The sequence below is a fragment of the Branchiostoma belcheri genome, unplaced genomic scaffold (genome assembly GCF_001625305.1).
Source record: "Branchiostoma belcheri isolate BF01 breed outbred unplaced genomic scaffold, Haploidv18h27 scaffold95, whole genome shotgun sequence".
NCBI classification, from domain to species: Eukaryota; Metazoa; Chordata; class Leptocardii; order Amphioxiformes; family Branchiostomatidae; genus Branchiostoma; species Branchiostoma belcheri.
The window spans coordinates 432,870-451,118 of record NW_017804631.1 but is presented as its reverse complement, the minus strand read 5'-3'; the positions used below and the strand labels follow the sequence as shown (position 1 = coordinate 451,118).

The 18,249-nt window shown below is 40.8% G+C and overlaps 1 protein-coding gene across 1 annotated transcript in view; it reads right to left on the bottom strand.

Annotated features, from left to right (window-relative positions):
- Positions 1-16,392, bottom strand: part of LOC109461691 (ATP-binding cassette sub-family C member 9-like) — a 29,355-nt gene extending 12,963 nt beyond the window's left edge. The window contains exons 1-24 of the mRNA XM_019758074.1: positions 16,172-16,392; positions 14,320-14,447; positions 13,719-13,832; positions 13,020-13,220; positions 12,476-12,658; positions 11,593-11,649; positions 10,957-11,157; positions 10,347-10,499; positions 9,708-9,863; positions 8,805-8,939; positions 8,457-8,501; positions 8,034-8,151; positions 7,559-7,599; positions 6,897-7,181; positions 6,421-6,495; positions 6,108-6,186; positions 5,039-5,144; positions 4,526-4,624; positions 4,122-4,206; positions 3,478-3,558; positions 2,710-2,847; positions 1,569-1,744; positions 716-912; positions 166-287 (exon numbers count right to left, since the gene is read on the bottom strand). Of these exons, the coding sequence (XP_019613633.1) occupies positions 166-287; positions 716-912; positions 1,569-1,744; positions 2,710-2,847; positions 3,478-3,558; positions 4,122-4,206; positions 4,526-4,624; positions 5,039-5,144; positions 6,108-6,186; positions 6,421-6,495; positions 6,897-7,181; positions 7,559-7,599; positions 8,034-8,151; positions 8,457-8,501; positions 8,805-8,939; positions 9,708-9,863; positions 10,347-10,499; positions 10,957-11,157; positions 11,593-11,649; positions 12,476-12,658; positions 13,020-13,220; positions 13,719-13,832; positions 14,320-14,447; positions 16,172-16,376 (3,180 nt within the window). The 5' untranslated portion in view covers positions 16,377-16,392. The remainder of the gene's footprint in view (positions 1-165; positions 288-715; positions 913-1,568; positions 1,745-2,709; positions 2,848-3,477; positions 3,559-4,121; positions 4,207-4,525; positions 4,625-5,038; positions 5,145-6,107; positions 6,187-6,420; positions 6,496-6,896; positions 7,182-7,558; positions 7,600-8,033; positions 8,152-8,456; positions 8,502-8,804; positions 8,940-9,707; positions 9,864-10,346; positions 10,500-10,956; positions 11,158-11,592; positions 11,650-12,475; positions 12,659-13,019; positions 13,221-13,718; positions 13,833-14,319; positions 14,448-16,171) is intronic.
- Between the last annotated feature and the right edge of the window lie 1,857 nt (positions 16,393-18,249).

Below are 18,249 nucleotides of genomic sequence, written 5' to 3'. Positions count from 1 at the left end.
ATATCAGCTATCATGGAATTTCAAATTCAAACTTTTGAAGAAAGGCAGTACTAGCTTAAAGGATTGTATTAATTTAAAAATGTTTTGCTGACATTCTCATGTTGTACACCAAATTCTTTTCTGTGCACCCAAATTTTCTAACTGCAGCAGTGACTGTCCCAGTACCTGTAAGAACAGCACGACTGCCACCAGTACCAGTCCGCAGGCTGCAGCGTAGGTGAGGTAGTGTGTCAGAGCCACCTCTCCTACATTACGCTCCTCTTGCTTTACAAGCTTGCCCTTTGCAGCTGGGGAATAAGGAATACAATAATAATATTACTTTACTCAGTGTACATGTAGATGAAGTGATTACCCATTGCCACAGAAGAAGTCTTAGTGCTTCTTCAGTAAGGTAATTACTTCATTCCTCAATTGATACAAAATGATTTTATAGGGATCCAAAACCACATAAAAGCAATAATTGTATCTTATTGTCAAAGGATATGCATACAAAGGGCTGACAAAATATAGAACTGTTAGTATATAACTCATACTGGTAACATGAAATAAAATGACTTACCCCAGCTTTCACTAAAAGAGAAGTTGGAAGGATAATCACAGAAGTGACCATCCAAAATCTACCAGTTTCAACTGTTATATTCTTGAGAATCCACAAAGGTTTTTAATACATTTTCTTAAGATAAGATTTTCTTTCTGAAGATTCCTGAAGTCCCACCTTCCTCCTCCTCCTGCTCCTCCTCCTCTCCCTCCTTGTCCTTTGACCCCACTGACCCGACCCTTGACCTTACGCTGTATGCGGAGAACTGTCGTGACAGCTGACGCAGCAGCTTAGCCCGCTCTGCCTCCGCTGACGCCTCCTCTTCATCATCACTGCCACTCATGCTTCCCCCGGACTGCAGGCTCGAGCGAGACCTTCAGAACAAGAAATCAAATCTCTCATAATCTCCAAGCAGATCCCTTTCGGTGGCAAAAAGACAGTATCAAATTGGCCAGGCAGTATCCATTAGCCAGAGAAGGTCGCTGTTGGTGGGGGTAGCAACAACAAAAAAGGCCATATATAAAAAGCTAACGATGATATTCCCCCACAACCTCTGCTTGGAGAGTAATCTCTCACAGCTCTGTAAGTTTCTTGTATTTACAAAATAGCAAAATTGAACCAGGTGTTATATTATGCCTTGAGGCAGCTTACCAAGTAAGAAAAACAAACAAAATTAAAAACAGTTTTGTGAATTTCTAGTTCTATACCTATTATTGTAAATTTCTTACTGAGTATGCATTTTTCCAATTATCTTTCAAAGTCACATTCATGCATTCAAGGATGACATCTATCAGTTAGTTTTCAATTGTTGTGTGCTAAAATATCTTGTCTGCAGCGGCCAAATTATATTCTCCTGAATATTCACCTGAATCCAGGCCATTATGATGCAATGTTGACCAAACATCCAACAAAAACTGTGAAAAATCTGAGATTTGCATATTAGGTGCAGTACTTTCTGCCAACTAAAATGTTATGTACACAGAGGTAATGAGTCCGGTTCTCAGACATTTTTCCCCCCACCGACACTCACCCCACACTGCTGTGAGACAGCAGCCGTTCCCGTTCCTTCCTCCCCAGCCCTGCTGCCACCTTCCTGTGGCCCTCCAGGATGATGTCCTTCCAGTTGTTGTACAGTTCAGGGTTTGATTCCCGAATCTCTCTCATACTCCCTGTAGTCTGGATTTGCCCACCATCCATGGCAACAACCTACATTTGAGCACGATTAAGAAAAATGCCATATTTTTTGGCCTGGAAACTTCAAGCTTGTTGCTTGGATTCCATAGTTTCATATTAAGCAAGTCAAATGAGGCCTACATGCTGTGAAAGAAAGATGATAGTTTTGCAAATTTAACAGCTCTTTATGATAAGTATGGTGGGATTTTCAACATATTTAAGGTGTGGCTCTTCTCAAACATAGGACCTCCGGCTTTACACCAGCCTGGACACCACAGGACATCCCGTCCGATAGGACATCCCAAACCGAAGCTAGGTACTCATTTACACCTAGTGTGCAGAACCACATGTAGGTAGTGCCTTTCCCCAGGGATTTGCTCCCAGAACCCTTACCACAAGACCACCTTGCAACTTATGATAGACAACATACATTGATAGTAATTCTGAACATCACGCAAGCAACCAACAGCTAAACAAAAAACTGACACAGGATACAGGAGTTCTCATTTACACATTGTCAACCAATTACAATCATGTATCTCACCTAGAGTGCTGACATTTCGTTGTCTATCAGACACCTTCCTCAGAACTCCAGTCAGAAACTCTGAGGAAGGTGTCTGATACACAACCAAAATGCCAGCACTCTAGGTGCTGGCATCTTCTCAGGATTTTTAAACAGTTCATTAGGAGCAGGACTTCTTAGGACTTTTATTCAGAACATTAGGTGCAGGATTTTGACACTGTTGATGTTTAGGATGTTGTAATTTAGTAATAGTTTATGTACTGTGTATTTGTTGTGTGTACTTTTATGTGTATCCAGGATTACCTGAAAAACAGGCCGGGATGGCCTGAGTTGTAATTACTGGTTAAATAAAATAAACTGAAACTGAAACTGAGGTGAGATAATTGGTTGTGTAAATGAGAACTCCTGTATCCTATACTTTACCAACCTGATGAAACTATTTTCTGAAGAAACTGACACAGATCAGATTACTCACGAAGTGCGCGTGCTCCAGGTACTGCAGCTTGTGGGTTACCAGGACGACCGTCCGACGTTCCCTCACCAGGTGTCCCATAATGCCTTTCTCAAACAGGTCGCCCCCCACATGGGCATCCAGGGCTGATAGTGGATCGTCCTAGAGGGAAGAAGAATTTTTTTTTCTTTTTTCTTTTTTTTTGCACAAAAAAACAAGATGCAATTGGTGAAGTAAATTAAATTTAAAAAACTGTGCAGGAGAGGAGGAAGCCTTAAAGGCTTGTACAAGTCCTTCTCCTTAAACATAACAAAACAATCACAATTAAACAGATTAATTGAAATACTTAAATGAAAATCAAGGCAACTGAAGAGAAAATATCAACAAATCATAAGTAACAAATCAACAAATCGTAAGTGACTATAATTATACAGTTTAAAACTGTTTTTTCATCACACATGCAAAACTATAACATCATAGACCAAAGGTGGACAGGGGGTCAGTACTGGCATGATTGGGGCTTGAAATCAAAATGAGAACTGTAACCGCTACAGTTAACTAATACAACTCTTTATTTAACATTTCAGAGGTGGCAACCATCAGTATAACAAAGGCAAAGCTAGTCCCATAGGTTTTTTAGGACATAGGGGCAATGGGTTGTATCTACTCTGTCTATGGCACGGTATTGGAGTCCAGGTGGAGCCCATCACTCTCCTTCCACTGCACATGGGCCAGTGCAGCGTCACACCATTGAGTGAAGTAACAGTCATGCTATTTTATCTATTAACTCACCAGGAAGACGATGTCAGTTTTTGCATACAGAGTCCGAGCTACGCTGATTCGCTGTTTCTGTCCTCCACTCAGGTTAATGCCCTGAAAGAGCAAAGAGCATAGTTTGGTCTTACTTCAAACATCCTGTATGTATATCAACGTTATTAGATTTAAACACTTTGAATGCAGTGTGGTAAGTAAGTAGTATTAGATTTAAGTAGAGATAGTAGGTTTGATAAGTATATCGCACACGTAGAACTTCATGTTAGCAAATAGTCTTATATCACCACATTTTTCTTGTCAATGTCTGTTTGAAATTAGCCCTCGGGCATGAACTTGCAATAAACAACTTCTAATAAAGGACTGGTGTGTATTTCTTCTTATACATCTGACAAATGTATTTCATACATGCAATGTGCAATAAAGTTGTTTTTTTACTTAACATATTGATATGTAACACTGGGGGGTTCATAGGTGCTACCAACTGACCCAGCCAATAAGTCTAGACCTTTTCGGCCAAGCGGTTAGAGCGTCTGGTTATGAAGCTGGTGCTCGGGAGGCCGTGGGTTCGAACCCCGGCTCGGGGCCAGGAGGGCTTTTATCTGTTTCTACTCCTCGCTCCTGTTTCTTACAGATAAAAAGAAAGATAGTTATATGTATTGTACCTTCTCTCCTATTTCCGTCATGTCCCCACCAGGCAGAATGTCAATGTCAGGCTGAAGGCAACAGGCTGTGATTACCTGCTGATACCTGTATTATAACAGTTAAATATAAAGCTTATATGTCAAACTGTTACTGTACAGGAAAGATCTATAATAAGCTTAGTGCTAGTATCAACACTACAGTTACCATTATGATGATAGTCTTTGATATAATAGTATAACTACTCTATCTAGGCTATGTTGGCAAGACAATGCAAATAATCATGAGCATCATTATAAACAAGAACTCTAATACAATTTTAGAAATATCCAAGGAAAGTAACTTGCCTTACATTTTTGAAAGCTCTATAGGACATTCTATGATCCTGACAGAAACTACCAAAAGTTTTCTGAACCACAGGACAGACCTTGATCGATCAAATGGCAGACCAAATATGACGTTGTCTCTGAGCGATGCGTTCAGCAGCCAGGGTCTCTGGGCAGCATAGGCAACCTTGTTATGCTTCCTGAAAGGGAACAGAAATATAGTACAGGTTAGTTTCATGGATTCTGTAGCCATGGTAAAACATATGGTGCACTCAGTCTATGATTTCAATAACCCTGTAAATATTTAATTTTAGAAGAGTGCATAGTGAGGTGGTTAGCAACCCTGCCTGTGGACCAAGACATTGTGAGTTTGAGCTATTGTTGTTCATCCAATTTGCATGCATGCTACCGTTCCACTGTTCATTGTATTTGTTGAATAGAGCTAGGGGAATACCATGAGCCTGTAAATACTGTACATATTACATGTATCTGTCTTTTCTGTCAAATCTGAAGTGGTGCCGAAGAGTATCAATTCTTGTTCATTTGAGCTAAACTGGTTCAAGATCTCTACAGGTCACAGCAGTTTTTCCCCAAAAATTTCTGTGGCTACTCACTTGTTCCACACCACCTGACCAGACAGAGTTGTCATCTCTCCCAAGATGGCCGACAGCAGGGAGGACTTCCCACAACCCACCTGGCCCACCACAATTGTCAGCTTACCTGTACAGGTGAGAACAGGTGAGCAGGTGTGATGCAGGTGATAAACATGTATGTTGCCATTCACAATTCTGTCCTTGGTACTGAAACTACTGTGTAAACTTTCCACAAGACAAAACAATTCGTCTAGAGATATGCAAAAATCATATAATCTGACACACCAAAAATTGGACTCATTACAAAGGAGTGTACAGGGAGAAGGGATGGTGTGTCCCACATCCAATGCGATTTCATGTCAGTAAAAATGGAAATATTCTGAGTAAGGCAATCTTTGTCATATTCACACGTACTGCTTTACAATAGCACATATGAGTCAGTGTTTTACACTTTTTTATACAACTGCAGAAGCAAGCCCCGAGATGAGTCCTTTATTTTCTGGGAGGTACCCCAAAATCAGCCAAGGGTCCTTCCAGTAACCGTTTTCCGTCAGAATTTTTGTGGATTTTTGCTCCAAGAGCGTCAATATACATTGGGACAGTGTGGTTTCAACACCAGTATGTAGATAAACAACTACAATATTGACTTTGAAAAATTGGGTTTCCAAGCCCTAAAAACTGCACTGGATGCCTTTAACAATTCTTGTACCAGGGAGTACAATGTCAAAAGAGAAAAAAGTTGTTGTATGCATAAGGAAACTAGGTTGAATTCAGGTTATACATAATGTATGATGCCACCACCTTTACACCAAACTGAATGATTTATGTAAGTCACTAAGTTGACCATGACCATTTTCAAGCATAAATAAGGGTTGAAAAAAAAGAGGCAACAACGATACTGTCCTTGGTGCTGAAACTAGTGTGTTAGCTTTTCACGGCTCTTGTCTTGAGATATAACAAAAACCATCATAAAACAGTGTAAAACCATGGGCCTAGACCATTCACAAAGAGCATCTGACCTTTTCTTGCCCTACAATTCACAGTACACACATAGAAATTAGTTGTCATATATAAATATGGGTAGTTCTACCTTTAGGAATGGACAGGTTGATGTTACTGACATTGGCTACTTCAGAGTCCAACTCCCAGGTGAAACTCCCATCTCGAACCTGAGACAAAAATCACAGTCACATACATGTATGGCACTATAATGTAAACAATTAACAAATGCAACTGTCTGTGGTGTATTGAGTATTTACATCTTGAATCAGAACCACACGACTGAAGACAGAATCAGAAAGAAATTCACAACAATGCGTAAAACAAGAAGTTAATGAAAACTGTAAATATTTCACAGTGGTGTGACATCTTTGATTTTTTATTCTAATCTGTCTGAAACTCACCTGAATGGCTACATCATCAGACAGTTCCCCTTCCACAGGCGTGTGTTTTGTGAGCTCAATCTGCTCATGGCCATTCTGTAAGGCACAATGGCATTCATGTTATCTAAATTAACTATCAGTTTTACATCCCATCCAAGGGACATCTCTAGCCAAAGCTAAGTACTCATTTTCAAGAGAGGAAATAGGCGAAAAGTGCCTTTCTCAAGAGCACAACAATGACACCTTGTAGGGATTTCAACTAAGAACCTTTAGATTCAACAAACCTACATAACCACAAGACCACCTTGCCAACTTAGACACATATCTTTAACAAAGTTTAAGTTAGATGTGCATAGGTTAATTGTAATACTACTACATGTAATAGGTCATTCGGTGTAATATAGCCAGCTGCTGCCTTGCCACATGCCTGCAAAGATAATGCATTATGCTGGGGTGTTTATACCAGCTATACAGATACAGATGTATTTCAGTCATACCAGAAGTGAGTCCCTCTCAGTGTTCCTGTGTTTGTCCTCTCCATCCCTTCCACCCTTCCCTTCCCCGTCCACATCAACACGAGACATGTCTCCTATGGCCTCCACCTCGGCAGACTCCAGGAAGGGTACGAGCCGCTCAATGGCAACGCGGGCGTTAGTCATGGTACGTATGACGATGGGGAAGATGATGAGGGGCATGGCCATGATGTTAAACAGGGAGAGCGCTGTGAAGGCGTCAGCCGAGGTCAGCTGTTTGTGGCTGAAGAACTCGTACGTTCCAAAGGCCTGGAAAACAAGACGGAAACAGGAGATTAGAAACTTTAAGACATTTTAGAATGAAGACATAATCATTTACCCAGTGTTGATGTCACATTTCAGAGAAGCCACGTGACAAGCCTCACTGGGTCAGTCTACTGAGGAAGACCAGATCTGCAGAGTGACTGGTCAAAAGCTCTAGGTGAGAACTATCCTTCATGTTCGAACAAAAGTTAATATATGTAATTACCGAGATGAACACAGATGAACTTTAATGACAAAATTATCACTTAATGGACAAGCAGATCTTTTGTTAGCCAAAACAGTATCCGATTAGCAAAACAGTATTCAATAAGCAACAAAGCCCATGAGAAAATGAAGAAATTAAAACAGTTTGTCATACTTACAATGAGTGTTGCAGTTACGGGTGTCACTTGTGTGATGAACACTGAAAAACAGAACAAACAAAATCAGTCTCTATCATAATACATTTTTAGCCATCATAAACATTCTATATTCAAAGAAAAGTCAGATGAATGATGGCAGGTCCTGGATATTCTGATATTTAGCAATGTGGATGATTTTTTAAATCATTTTTTTTATAAAACTTGATCTTTAACCAATCTCTGGTTTGCATTTAGCAACCTCCAGTTTTCCAATCCCAGACCCTGGGCAGTTATTTTATATTCTATTTCATTGTTCTTTTATGTTTTGTAATTTGCAATTAGCCTCCGGGCACGAATTTGCAATAAACTTTTCAGAATCTATATTTGCTTTCTATTAAAAAATGATCAGATGTAGCAGAGTCTAGGGCCCTAGCTTCTTGTCTATGTAGTAGGCAGGTAGGCATTTATATTTGAGAATGTGTATTTGTCCACTCACATGTGAGAATCTCCCAGAATGCCCTCCTGTACATCTGTTTGACCTCCTTGTTCCTGGCCGTGATGACGTTGTCAGAGAAGATGTGTTCCCAACCGTACAGCTTCAGCAGTTTGATGCCCTGGACAGACAGATTTTTCTCTGTGATGTTTCACCTATTTTTAGTTTGTTTATTACAGTACATTTACTTGATGATTTTCCTCATTCAACATGTAAATTCTAATGACACTATTACTTGCTATTTGAAAATGAACAAATGTGGTAAAGTCAAAGGTTAAAGGCCAAAATCAAACGTCAAACAATAAGGCCAAAGTTCAACTGTTACAGTACAACTACTAGTATTACTCCACTATCATGCTATACAAAATGTCATGTGAAAGAGCTGCTTTGGTTTACTGTTGTACTGTAGCTCCAGTTGATACTAACCTGGATAGTTTCATTGATTCTCTTCATCCTTTGGTCTGAAACAGCCTGGAAATGCAGAGAAAAAGCATTTAGACACTGATTGAACTCAAATAGAACTGAAAAGATCAGCAATATAGTCACTCAATCTATCAGGGTAAAATGTAGACTAAGTACATCCAAACTTCTACATTCAAACAAGGACAGGAAGGAAACCCGAAAAACGTTCCAACAAAAACAGAATATTTCACATAGCGTTGACCTGATAACCAGACAATAGTCAATCTTCACATCTTTATTCTCCAATGAAAGATGTATTCATTTTAGACCTGAAAGTACTATTCAGATAATAGACCTCAAGCTCAGACTGACCAATTTAGTCTTGGTGACAATTTCCAGTTGTCTGGCGATCTTGTAGTTGACCGGCAGCATACAGAGGATGATACTGGCACCAATCAGGGCACTCCAGCCGAGCTGGTAGTACAGAAGGATAGCTCCCGCTACAGTCTGTAACAAACAGGAATTAGGAACTATATCAGATATAGAAGGTTCAAATGACATGGACATGTTTTGATACTGTCCAGTAAAAGAATTCTGAAAGTTACATGCACATGTACAAAAGATGGGTGTAGGCTCAATCCCTGGCATTGGTCATACCAAAGACTTTAGATATGGTACTGCTTTCTCTGCTTAGCACTTAGCCATTATTACACACACCATTACCAGTGGACTAGCCCCCTACTTAAGTTCTTACTAAGGCTGCCCCATACATGTACACCATATAGTGTGAGAAAGACTCACTAAGCACTGAGTGAGAACTAACTCACACCTATATGTCAGTACTGTTAGTCCTCATTCTGTGTGACTTTAGCATGTCTCAAGCATTGATGCTTCTGACTTAGGGAAAAGAGATGCTGTTACAGTAATAACCAGAGGTCAGTTCAGTGCCTAGAAGTGGTCTCTTTGCCTTGCACGTGACAAATTTGTATATAAAATGCACATCATATTGAGAAATCCAGTGCACCTCACCTGCAGTACCTTGGACCATGTGTGGTGAAACAGGGCAGCAAAGAAAATATGTTTCTATACTTAAATACTATGGCTTTGCACTGATGTAGCGCTACCTCATATAAAGAGAATCTGTCCACCTTACCTGCAGCACCATGGACCATGTGTGGTGAAACAGGGCTTTAAAGAACATGTATTTCTATACTAACTGAGCAAGTTTGTTTTAAAATGTATGTATCATATAAATAGAAAACCAGTGCACCTTACCTGCAGCACCATGGACCATGTGTGGTGAAACAGGGCAGCAAAGAACATGAGCATCATCCCGTCCATACTGACATGGTTCATGACCTGACCTGCCGTGACCTTTCCACTCCCCAGCACCCAGGACGACAGCCGCAGGATCTTGGTGTATACCAGGGTCTATAAGGGGGGAGGGGGCACCAACAGTCATTACAGACTGAAAGTTACAAACATGGGATATATAATACACTGCACATATGGCTGAGGAACAAACACTTTCATTTTACTATATATAGCGAAAGTCAAAGGAAAACTGATCTCGTTCCAGTTTTTTTTAGCTCAAATGAACTCACTGGACAGTTGAGCTACATGTACTGGGTTTACATATTCTTATAATGAGATGTTTATAGATTTTCATATTGACTGTTATGAAATGTAAATAAGAAATAATGGCAATGGTTGCTTAACAATTTTTGGTATGATCCATACTTCTTAATTATGAGTGGTGCAGGTAAAGTTTGTCTGGTAATGTTACCTGCACCAATGCAGAAGATGTCTTTGGAGCCCTGATTGACACACAGATGACAGATGCAGCTTGTACCAACGTTAACATTATTGTTACATTGACAAACAGATAACATTGGAACAGCAGCCTGTCCCTACCTGCATGGCAGTCCTGAGCTGGACTCCTTGTTGGAAGTTGAGGAAGACTGACATCTGTTCAAACGTGTACTTCAGCAGTGTGCAGAGCAGCAGCAGAACCAGCAAGATGTACCCATTTCCCAGGAACTCCCCCAGGCTAACCAGGTAAGGACCCTGTAGGGGGGTTAACATGATGGTTTAAACTTTATACACCACGAACAGGTGTATGTTCCACATGTATTCTCAAAATCTAAGGCAATATACATGACACAAGAAAGCTGTGCCAAGCTTTCAAGCATTCAAAGATTATGAGAAAGTACAAGCAGTTGAAAACAAAACACAACCAGTAGACTAACTCTCAGCTGTAGTGCTATGTGACCATAGACAGAGTAGAGATGAACACCGCTCCTGTATACCAAAAGGTGTGTAGGTTTATAGGCACTACCAACTGACCAAGCCTATGGGTCTAGACCTTTTAGCCAAATCGGTAGGGGCGTTGGGTTTGAAGCTCGGGTTTGGTCATGGGTTCGAACCCCGGCCAGGGAGCAGAAGTGTCTTTCTGTTTCTACTCGCTCCTCCTGTTTCTTACAGAATCCTTTAACTAACTGCAAAAAAGCCTGTCCTTTCCTACCTGCTGTACAGCAGTTCCCCCCTCCGCGGCCAGCCCAGCGCCGATGACAGCCGTGATGATGCCCCTCAGCAGCAGGGGGTTGATGAAGGTGAAGATGTCAGAGGTCAGCTTCAGCAGTCCTGTCTTCATGAACTGTCGGCTAAACGCCAGAAAAATCACCTTCCACAGGGACACAGACTTCTTGTTCTTTGCCGCTTTTTCCTGAGAAATACATGAAGATCATATTATCGATCACTTTCCTTGGAAAAACAGAGAACTCTTTTCTGGCCAATACAGGAGTCAAACAACATCTTTACCATTAATAAAAACATACATTGGATGGGACACCCTATATGCTGCTAAAGTTTTGCTGTAGGAAGAAAATGTGAGAATGGGAATGAAAAAGAAAATGGGAAAAGTAACAGAATACAAAATGCAATTCTCTCTTACAGGTTACATACAACTGCCACTGTAGGTTTGGTTCCTCAAGCTAGAAGCAGACAGCACCAGTCTTTTACCTACTTGTTGGAGAAGGAGAAAGAAAAAGAGAGAAAGAAGGAAAACAGGAATACAAAAACCAAGGAAGAAGAAAAGACCAAGAAAGACAAATTAAGCATGCATGCATGCAAGAAACGAAAAAAAATCTGAAATTCTCACCTTTTCTCTTTCGTAAACCTCTCTGAAGTGGTGATACACTGGTTTGGCATGGTAGTCCTGAGTGAAGGGAAAATTGTAGCTTATATATCTGCATGCAAAATACCTGCTTGCCCAGTTGCCCCAGGCAACCAAATTTTACTTGGTAGTAACTTGTAGGTGGGGCAACCTAAAATTCTGATGGGCAACCTAATTTTTGCCGTAGGTTGCCCACTGAGCAACTGGGCAACCTGGTTCAAAAAAGTATTTTGTACACTGTATATTATTATCTATTTAATTGCTACCTTCAGATATCCTCTGAATGGGCAAAATTCAGGTGTAACGTTGATCAAACATCCAACGAAAACGGTGGGAAATTTGGGTAATTTGCGCAGGTCCAGTATGTTCTACAGACATGCTTGTAGTGACTATTGTATTTCAAACACACAGGCAAACAAACTGATAAACACACCATAATAAAACCTCCATACACAAAGGTAATAAACCACAGTACCTCGGGCATCCATGAATAGTTTCATCAGGTTTTGTTTAATAACTGACCACAATTATGTATATAGCCAACTGCCGTACATTTGGGACCGCATTGTAGATGCATTTCCCTGTAATCACGCATATCTGTAGACATGTAAATATTGTATGTTGGGGTATGCATCTATAGTAGTGACACCTGTGCTGCAATGCAATGTGAACCAGTCAGCATTGCCCAGAGAAAGGTGACAGACGGTCACCGAAACGTTGGCTGAATAAAAGACTTGGTTGTGTAAAAGAGTACCATTTTTATAGCCTGGGTACCATCCTGGTTAGTTTACGTGGTTGGTGGTAGCGACTGTGGGAGCGGACGTAAACTAACCAGGATGGTACCCACACTGCCATCTTTACTCAGTACCTGAGGCAGTTTTCCCAGGTGGTGAAACTGCAGCGGCACTTTGTACCCAAGACGCATCAGCCAGTTGTGCCAAGACTGTGTGATGCGGGATGGGAGGGTCACGTACGGAAGCACGTAACGCACGTCTCCATGCAGCAGGTCGTCTGGTACGGGGTCACTGATTGGATGGGAGGTCAGGTAACGCTGAGGAGAGGGAAAGATTCGACCAATGAGAGTGTAGATTACATTGTATGAAGATACACAAATACCTTTTTTTAATCTGGTAGTACTTTGCAATTAAAGAACATAATATGTAAAATGAAAAGTGAAAAGGGGTCATCATCAGCTACTACTGTAAAAATGTAAGGGGACAGTCAGCTTTAAGACCAAATATTTTCATCCTTTATAATTTTCTGTATTGGTGGTGAATTATGCCAAAGGGCAGTTATACCAGCTATACCGATACAGATACCAAAAAGTTGTACTAAGGTTATCCTGAATGTCAGAGATAGGGGAAGGAAAAGTTGAGATTAAGAAAGTCCAATCCAAGTTGTCAGCCTCTCACCTTTCTGTACATCACATATCCCTCCAGCAGTACCATCAGGAGGTACAGAATTATTGAAGCAATGGTCAGGTCCAACCTCAGGCTGCCCAAGCCAACACCCCTGCCCACCAAATGGTGCAGTCTGTCAAACTTGAAGACTACAGACAGGATGTTGTAGATGCCCAGGAGGGGAAGCAAGCGGGGATAGTTGGACATCTCAATCTGTAACAAACAAACGTATTGTAGCTTGTCAAAGTTGGAAATAAGATTATTTACACTGTAATACCTGTTAAACAATGATCACGAGATCTCATAGTGCAGTAAGTTTGGAAGGCCACTCAACAGAAATGAAATACCAATAGCAGCCTAGCTAGTATGGTAAACAATTGGGAAACCTGGTATCAAGCACTCAGGAAAAAACAAACAGTTAATGGGAAGCAAACCAAGACAATATTAGGAACAGCAAAGACAATGGCAGATGTCACTAACCTATTGTTTAATCCAAGATAGTTTCCAACATAAACTTTTTGTCAAAAGGCTATAGAATGTGAGTAATCTCCAAGCAGCTCCTACGGTTACAAGGCAGTATCCAATCAGTCAAGCCATGCCTAACGGACTATGCTTGACTGTTTGGATACCACCTTGCCTCCATGTACGATCTGCTTGGAGATTAGATTTAAGGCCCATAAGAACTGCTGTGCTCTACATGTGAATGTTTACCTGATGGTAGAAGGCCCCGGCCAGTACGGTAGCAGGAAAGGCCAGGATCCAGGGTACATACAGGTGGGGGTGGTGGCCGGGGGTGAAACTGTCTGACAGCACTCCTTCTCCTATCTGCATGGAATAGAAATAAGCAGATACACACTGACTTCTAATCATATCTATATGATAAACATGATGTTATACATGTGTAAAATGGTACTCCCATAGCCTTTATCAGTCCATAGGGGACGTGAGTTTTTAATCCACTGTGTCTAGGGCATTAGGTATTGGAAGGCAGAGCCCATCCCTCTCCTTCCACTGCCTCTTGACAGAAGCCAGCTACGCATTTTACACCTGGGCTGACTAAGCTGTTGGAGAGAGTGAGTGGAGTGAAGAAAGTTCTGATTATTAAATTTAAGTGTCTTTTCTGTGGACATATTGTCTTGCCAGACAGCATGACCTCTCGATTTTGTGTGTGCTAGCCTAGCCACTCCTCCATACACTGATTCTTTTCAAAGTAGTTTTATTAAGGCACTCAACCTTATTTTTCTCTATTCGTATTTTTTCTGTACCCAAATTGGAGAACCGAAAAATCGAGTTTGAAATTGAATGACCTTACCTCGCAAAGAGTGACAAACAGCAGAACAAAGGTGATCACCCATCGCACGTGGTGCCCCGGGAACAAGACCCACGCTCTCTTGTCCTGGTAGCTGTTGCCATGGCGACAGCATCTGGCATACAGGGCAGCTGCAACAGAAGTCGTGGGGAAACACAGCTTGATCACTCTGTGCACTTCTTAATGTGGTACCATAACTTGTGGAACTATTTCAGCACCAAGAGACCACATCTAGCAATATATTAGACGTTAAACAAGGACAACAACAACAACAACAACAACAACAACTATTTGTTTCATCGGAAAGATCATACAGTCTCTCTCCAAGCAGATCCTTTGGTGGCAAAGACATACTTGTAGTCAATTGGCAAGACTGCATCCTACAGGCAAGACATTATCAAATTGGCCCCTAAAGGATGGTGTCTTATCAATGCATTGGATACTGTCTTGCTGGTTGGCTACAACTTTGATTCAAACTCCCAAATTGTTTTCTTCCTTTTTAAAAGGTGTTGCACAACGCAAAACAAAACTAGAGGTCGGAGATCTCATGTCTTCGTCAGAGGTACATCGTTCTAGAGAAATTAACATGCGTATTCTTCACTCTTTTTAATAATCAATTTGGTCTAAAGAACAAAAGAATCTCTGTACTATTTTTATGGTACAGAACACCCTGAAACAGTTTGCCGCAGATTATACAGATGCGTCGTCACCCGTGTTACGCCCCCCCCCCCCCTACGTTATTTGAGTTTGGACTGTTACTGGAAAAAAAACGTTCAAGAAATTCTTACTGTGTTGAAAGTGTCACGACAGCGCCGCAAAATATAATAAGAGAAGATGTTATAAAGGAGAGAATCAGAACAGGGTGACTACTGCTGTTTTGTTAATTTGTCTTTATGACAAATAGAAGACTTGTTTCTTGTGTTCTTTGTGTCCTAACATTTGTACTTCTACAGTTAGTATATTCCAAATCTAGGCATCTCGTTTTTTCGGTCCTTCGTGTTTTTATTGTCGCGCTTGTCCTTAAATTTAAGGTAATTAGATTTAAGGTCTCCAGTGGACGTCATCCATAGCAATTACTTAGTGTGGCCGTAGAAAATAACCTGACATATGTCCAACCTATCCTCCCCCTGCTGAAGTTATAGTACAATCCCTCAATGTAACGTCATTTGATCCCATCCCATTATGGGGTTCCCCAGCTATATCCAGCTGTCGGCTGTCTCCAAGCAGATGTAGGTGGGGGATTTCTAAACACAAAAGGTCCTATTACGGGGACATAACGACCTCCACGACTCTCATCTTTGAACTCAATCTTGGAGACCACGACAGTAATATGCCTATCAAATTTCATTAACTTCCATCCACACATACAAAAGTTATCCTGCTCACAAGAAAAATTAACAAAATGCCCCCTGTAGTCACAACGAAACCCCCCACGAAGCTCAGTAACGAACTTATCCTTGGTCCCGACAATAGTAAGCACCACACCAAGAATTATAATCAACATTTTACAAATACTTGAGTTATCTTGCTAACAAGCCACAAACACAAAAGGTGCACTAACGTGACGCACGAACCCCCCACGAAGCCGAAACTTGTACTTGACTTTGGCCTCAACAGCGGTAATATGCCTGCCAAAAATCATGGACGTCAAATCATGTCTTCCAGAGTTATATCGCAAAATCCGCAGTTCCCCACACTCCGGCGAGACAATTTCATAGTCCTTCTGACGAAGACAATGACCAGTGACTGAGCTAGGTGATACATGTACTACAGACGTATCACTATGCCAAAAAATAGCAGTGAATGTTGGAGCTGGAGGCAGGGTCACTTATAAATGCTGCATAACCACACTTACCACAGAGCACAGCCAGCGGTAAGAAGGCTACATGTGGTATAAGGTTCAGGCCATCCACTAGGCATTCATTGCCAAACGGCTGGTCAGCTGTGATGACCTTGGGCTGTCCTTCTGTGCTGTTCCTTATGGGCAGCAGCTGTCCTGGTGAGGTAGCAGTGCTGTTCAGGTAAGCTGGCCCACAAAACAGGGACCCTGTCTGGCCCATCTTCTGTTATGCTTCTGTAGCTATATAGAAGAATAAAGAAATACAAAATATAATAGATATATATCAAAGAAAGAAGGTCCCTGACTCTGTGTCACTGACAAAAGGTAGTGGATGCTACCTGAAACGTCTGACCGTTTCCAAAATCATATCCAGTTGCTTGAGTAACAGTTTTATTTGGCATATAAGAGAGAAGAATTTTACAACATTATATCTCTAGTCTAACTAAAAGGGATTAAAATGAGTGTATAGCCCATTAAACAAAGCGGCATGAGTATAAATGTTATGTAATGATATATCTAGGTTACTAGGTATCTGGGTAATTAATTAAGGGTACATCACTAGTACACATTACTTGGGTCCAAAGGTTAAAGGTTACTTAAGGTAAGGCATTCATCCGACATCTTGCATTGAGTCAAGAAAGTACACACTCTATGTTGGAGAAAAATCAAGAAAATATGACAAAAAAATGCAGAGGGGGGGGGGACAGAATTTTTAGAAAAGACATTCAACAAGTATGTTGCCAAGGTTATGAGGATCTTATGAAACAAAGACCATATTCATAGCTCTTAGATTCATTCTTAACTGCATACAAGTCTTGTAACGACTTATAAGTTATACGCAAGTCAGGGCTTCTGCCGTCTGGCTCTCTAGAACTTATGAAGTTGAATAAAAGTTTATTAGTGTTGAAAATACAGTACTCTACTCTACTCTACTCTACTTAGACGGGATCGGGCTCTACTCTACCGCTTATAATTTGACAGAGTTAGACAATATTATATTACAGGAAGACATTAGAAATCAATATAATACTATTAATAGTATTATACTATTCTAGAGTGTCCTTCAAAGCAAGAAACTCCGTACAACTACAACTACAGGACACTTGATAAACCACTATGACCAGAGTTGTCCATCAAAATTAAGAGCGTCCCAAACTGGAATTCTACACTACAGCTCTGTTCTGTTGGTCTCTACTCATTTGTGCTATACTGAACACTCTACACAAATTACCTGAGTTCTACAGTCCCGTTGGCACCCCTGTAGCGCGAAGCTGCGGCAGCTGTAACATGAACCCGCGAGTAACGGTCCTGGGTGTAACGTGAAACTATGACTAGCGGTTTTCTTCTCGCCTGAGCGAGCTGTCAGGTCAAATGTCATCAGCTGAAGCTTACGTAAACATTGTAGCGTGTGCAGGCGGAACCATTCTATTTCAGGGGGTGACAAGTCTTTTCCAGTGGGCTTTGAAGATCTAAAATCCAATACAAAGTTTTAGTAATAAATGTATTAAATATAGGAATAAAAATTTAGTAACAATACCATATGGTTCGTTACTTATATCAGGTTTACAAACAACTGATTGTGGCAAAAAGTCTTACATAAAAATATTCTCACTGTCAGAATGGAACGGTCAAAAACCAACCTATTGACCCTGACCCCCTGACCGTGAGGTCGAAAAATGAACGATAGGGTAGATTAATAATTTATTGACAATGACTGGCATTTAACTTCAGGGCAATGATTTACAGACAAAAGTTTACCCAACAATTAAACGAATATCTTGAAAAGTGACCGCACGGTCGTTGACCGACTTAAACTTGATCTGACGGTCAAGTTTGATCTGAGTTTTAAGTTAAAACTTTTGATCCAACACAAAAACGTTCTCTCGCCTAGAGCTAGTAGACCCAGTCTACTGAGGAAGACCAGAGTGACTGGTCGAAAGCTCTGGGTGAGAGAACTTTTTGCGTTGGATCAAAAGTTTTAACTTTAACGTTAACGTTTACGTTAAACATGTAAATTATTATTAAGTCATGTAACAAATTAACTACCAACACAGATGAACTTTCATGAAAGTTTAATATGTGTCAACTTGCAG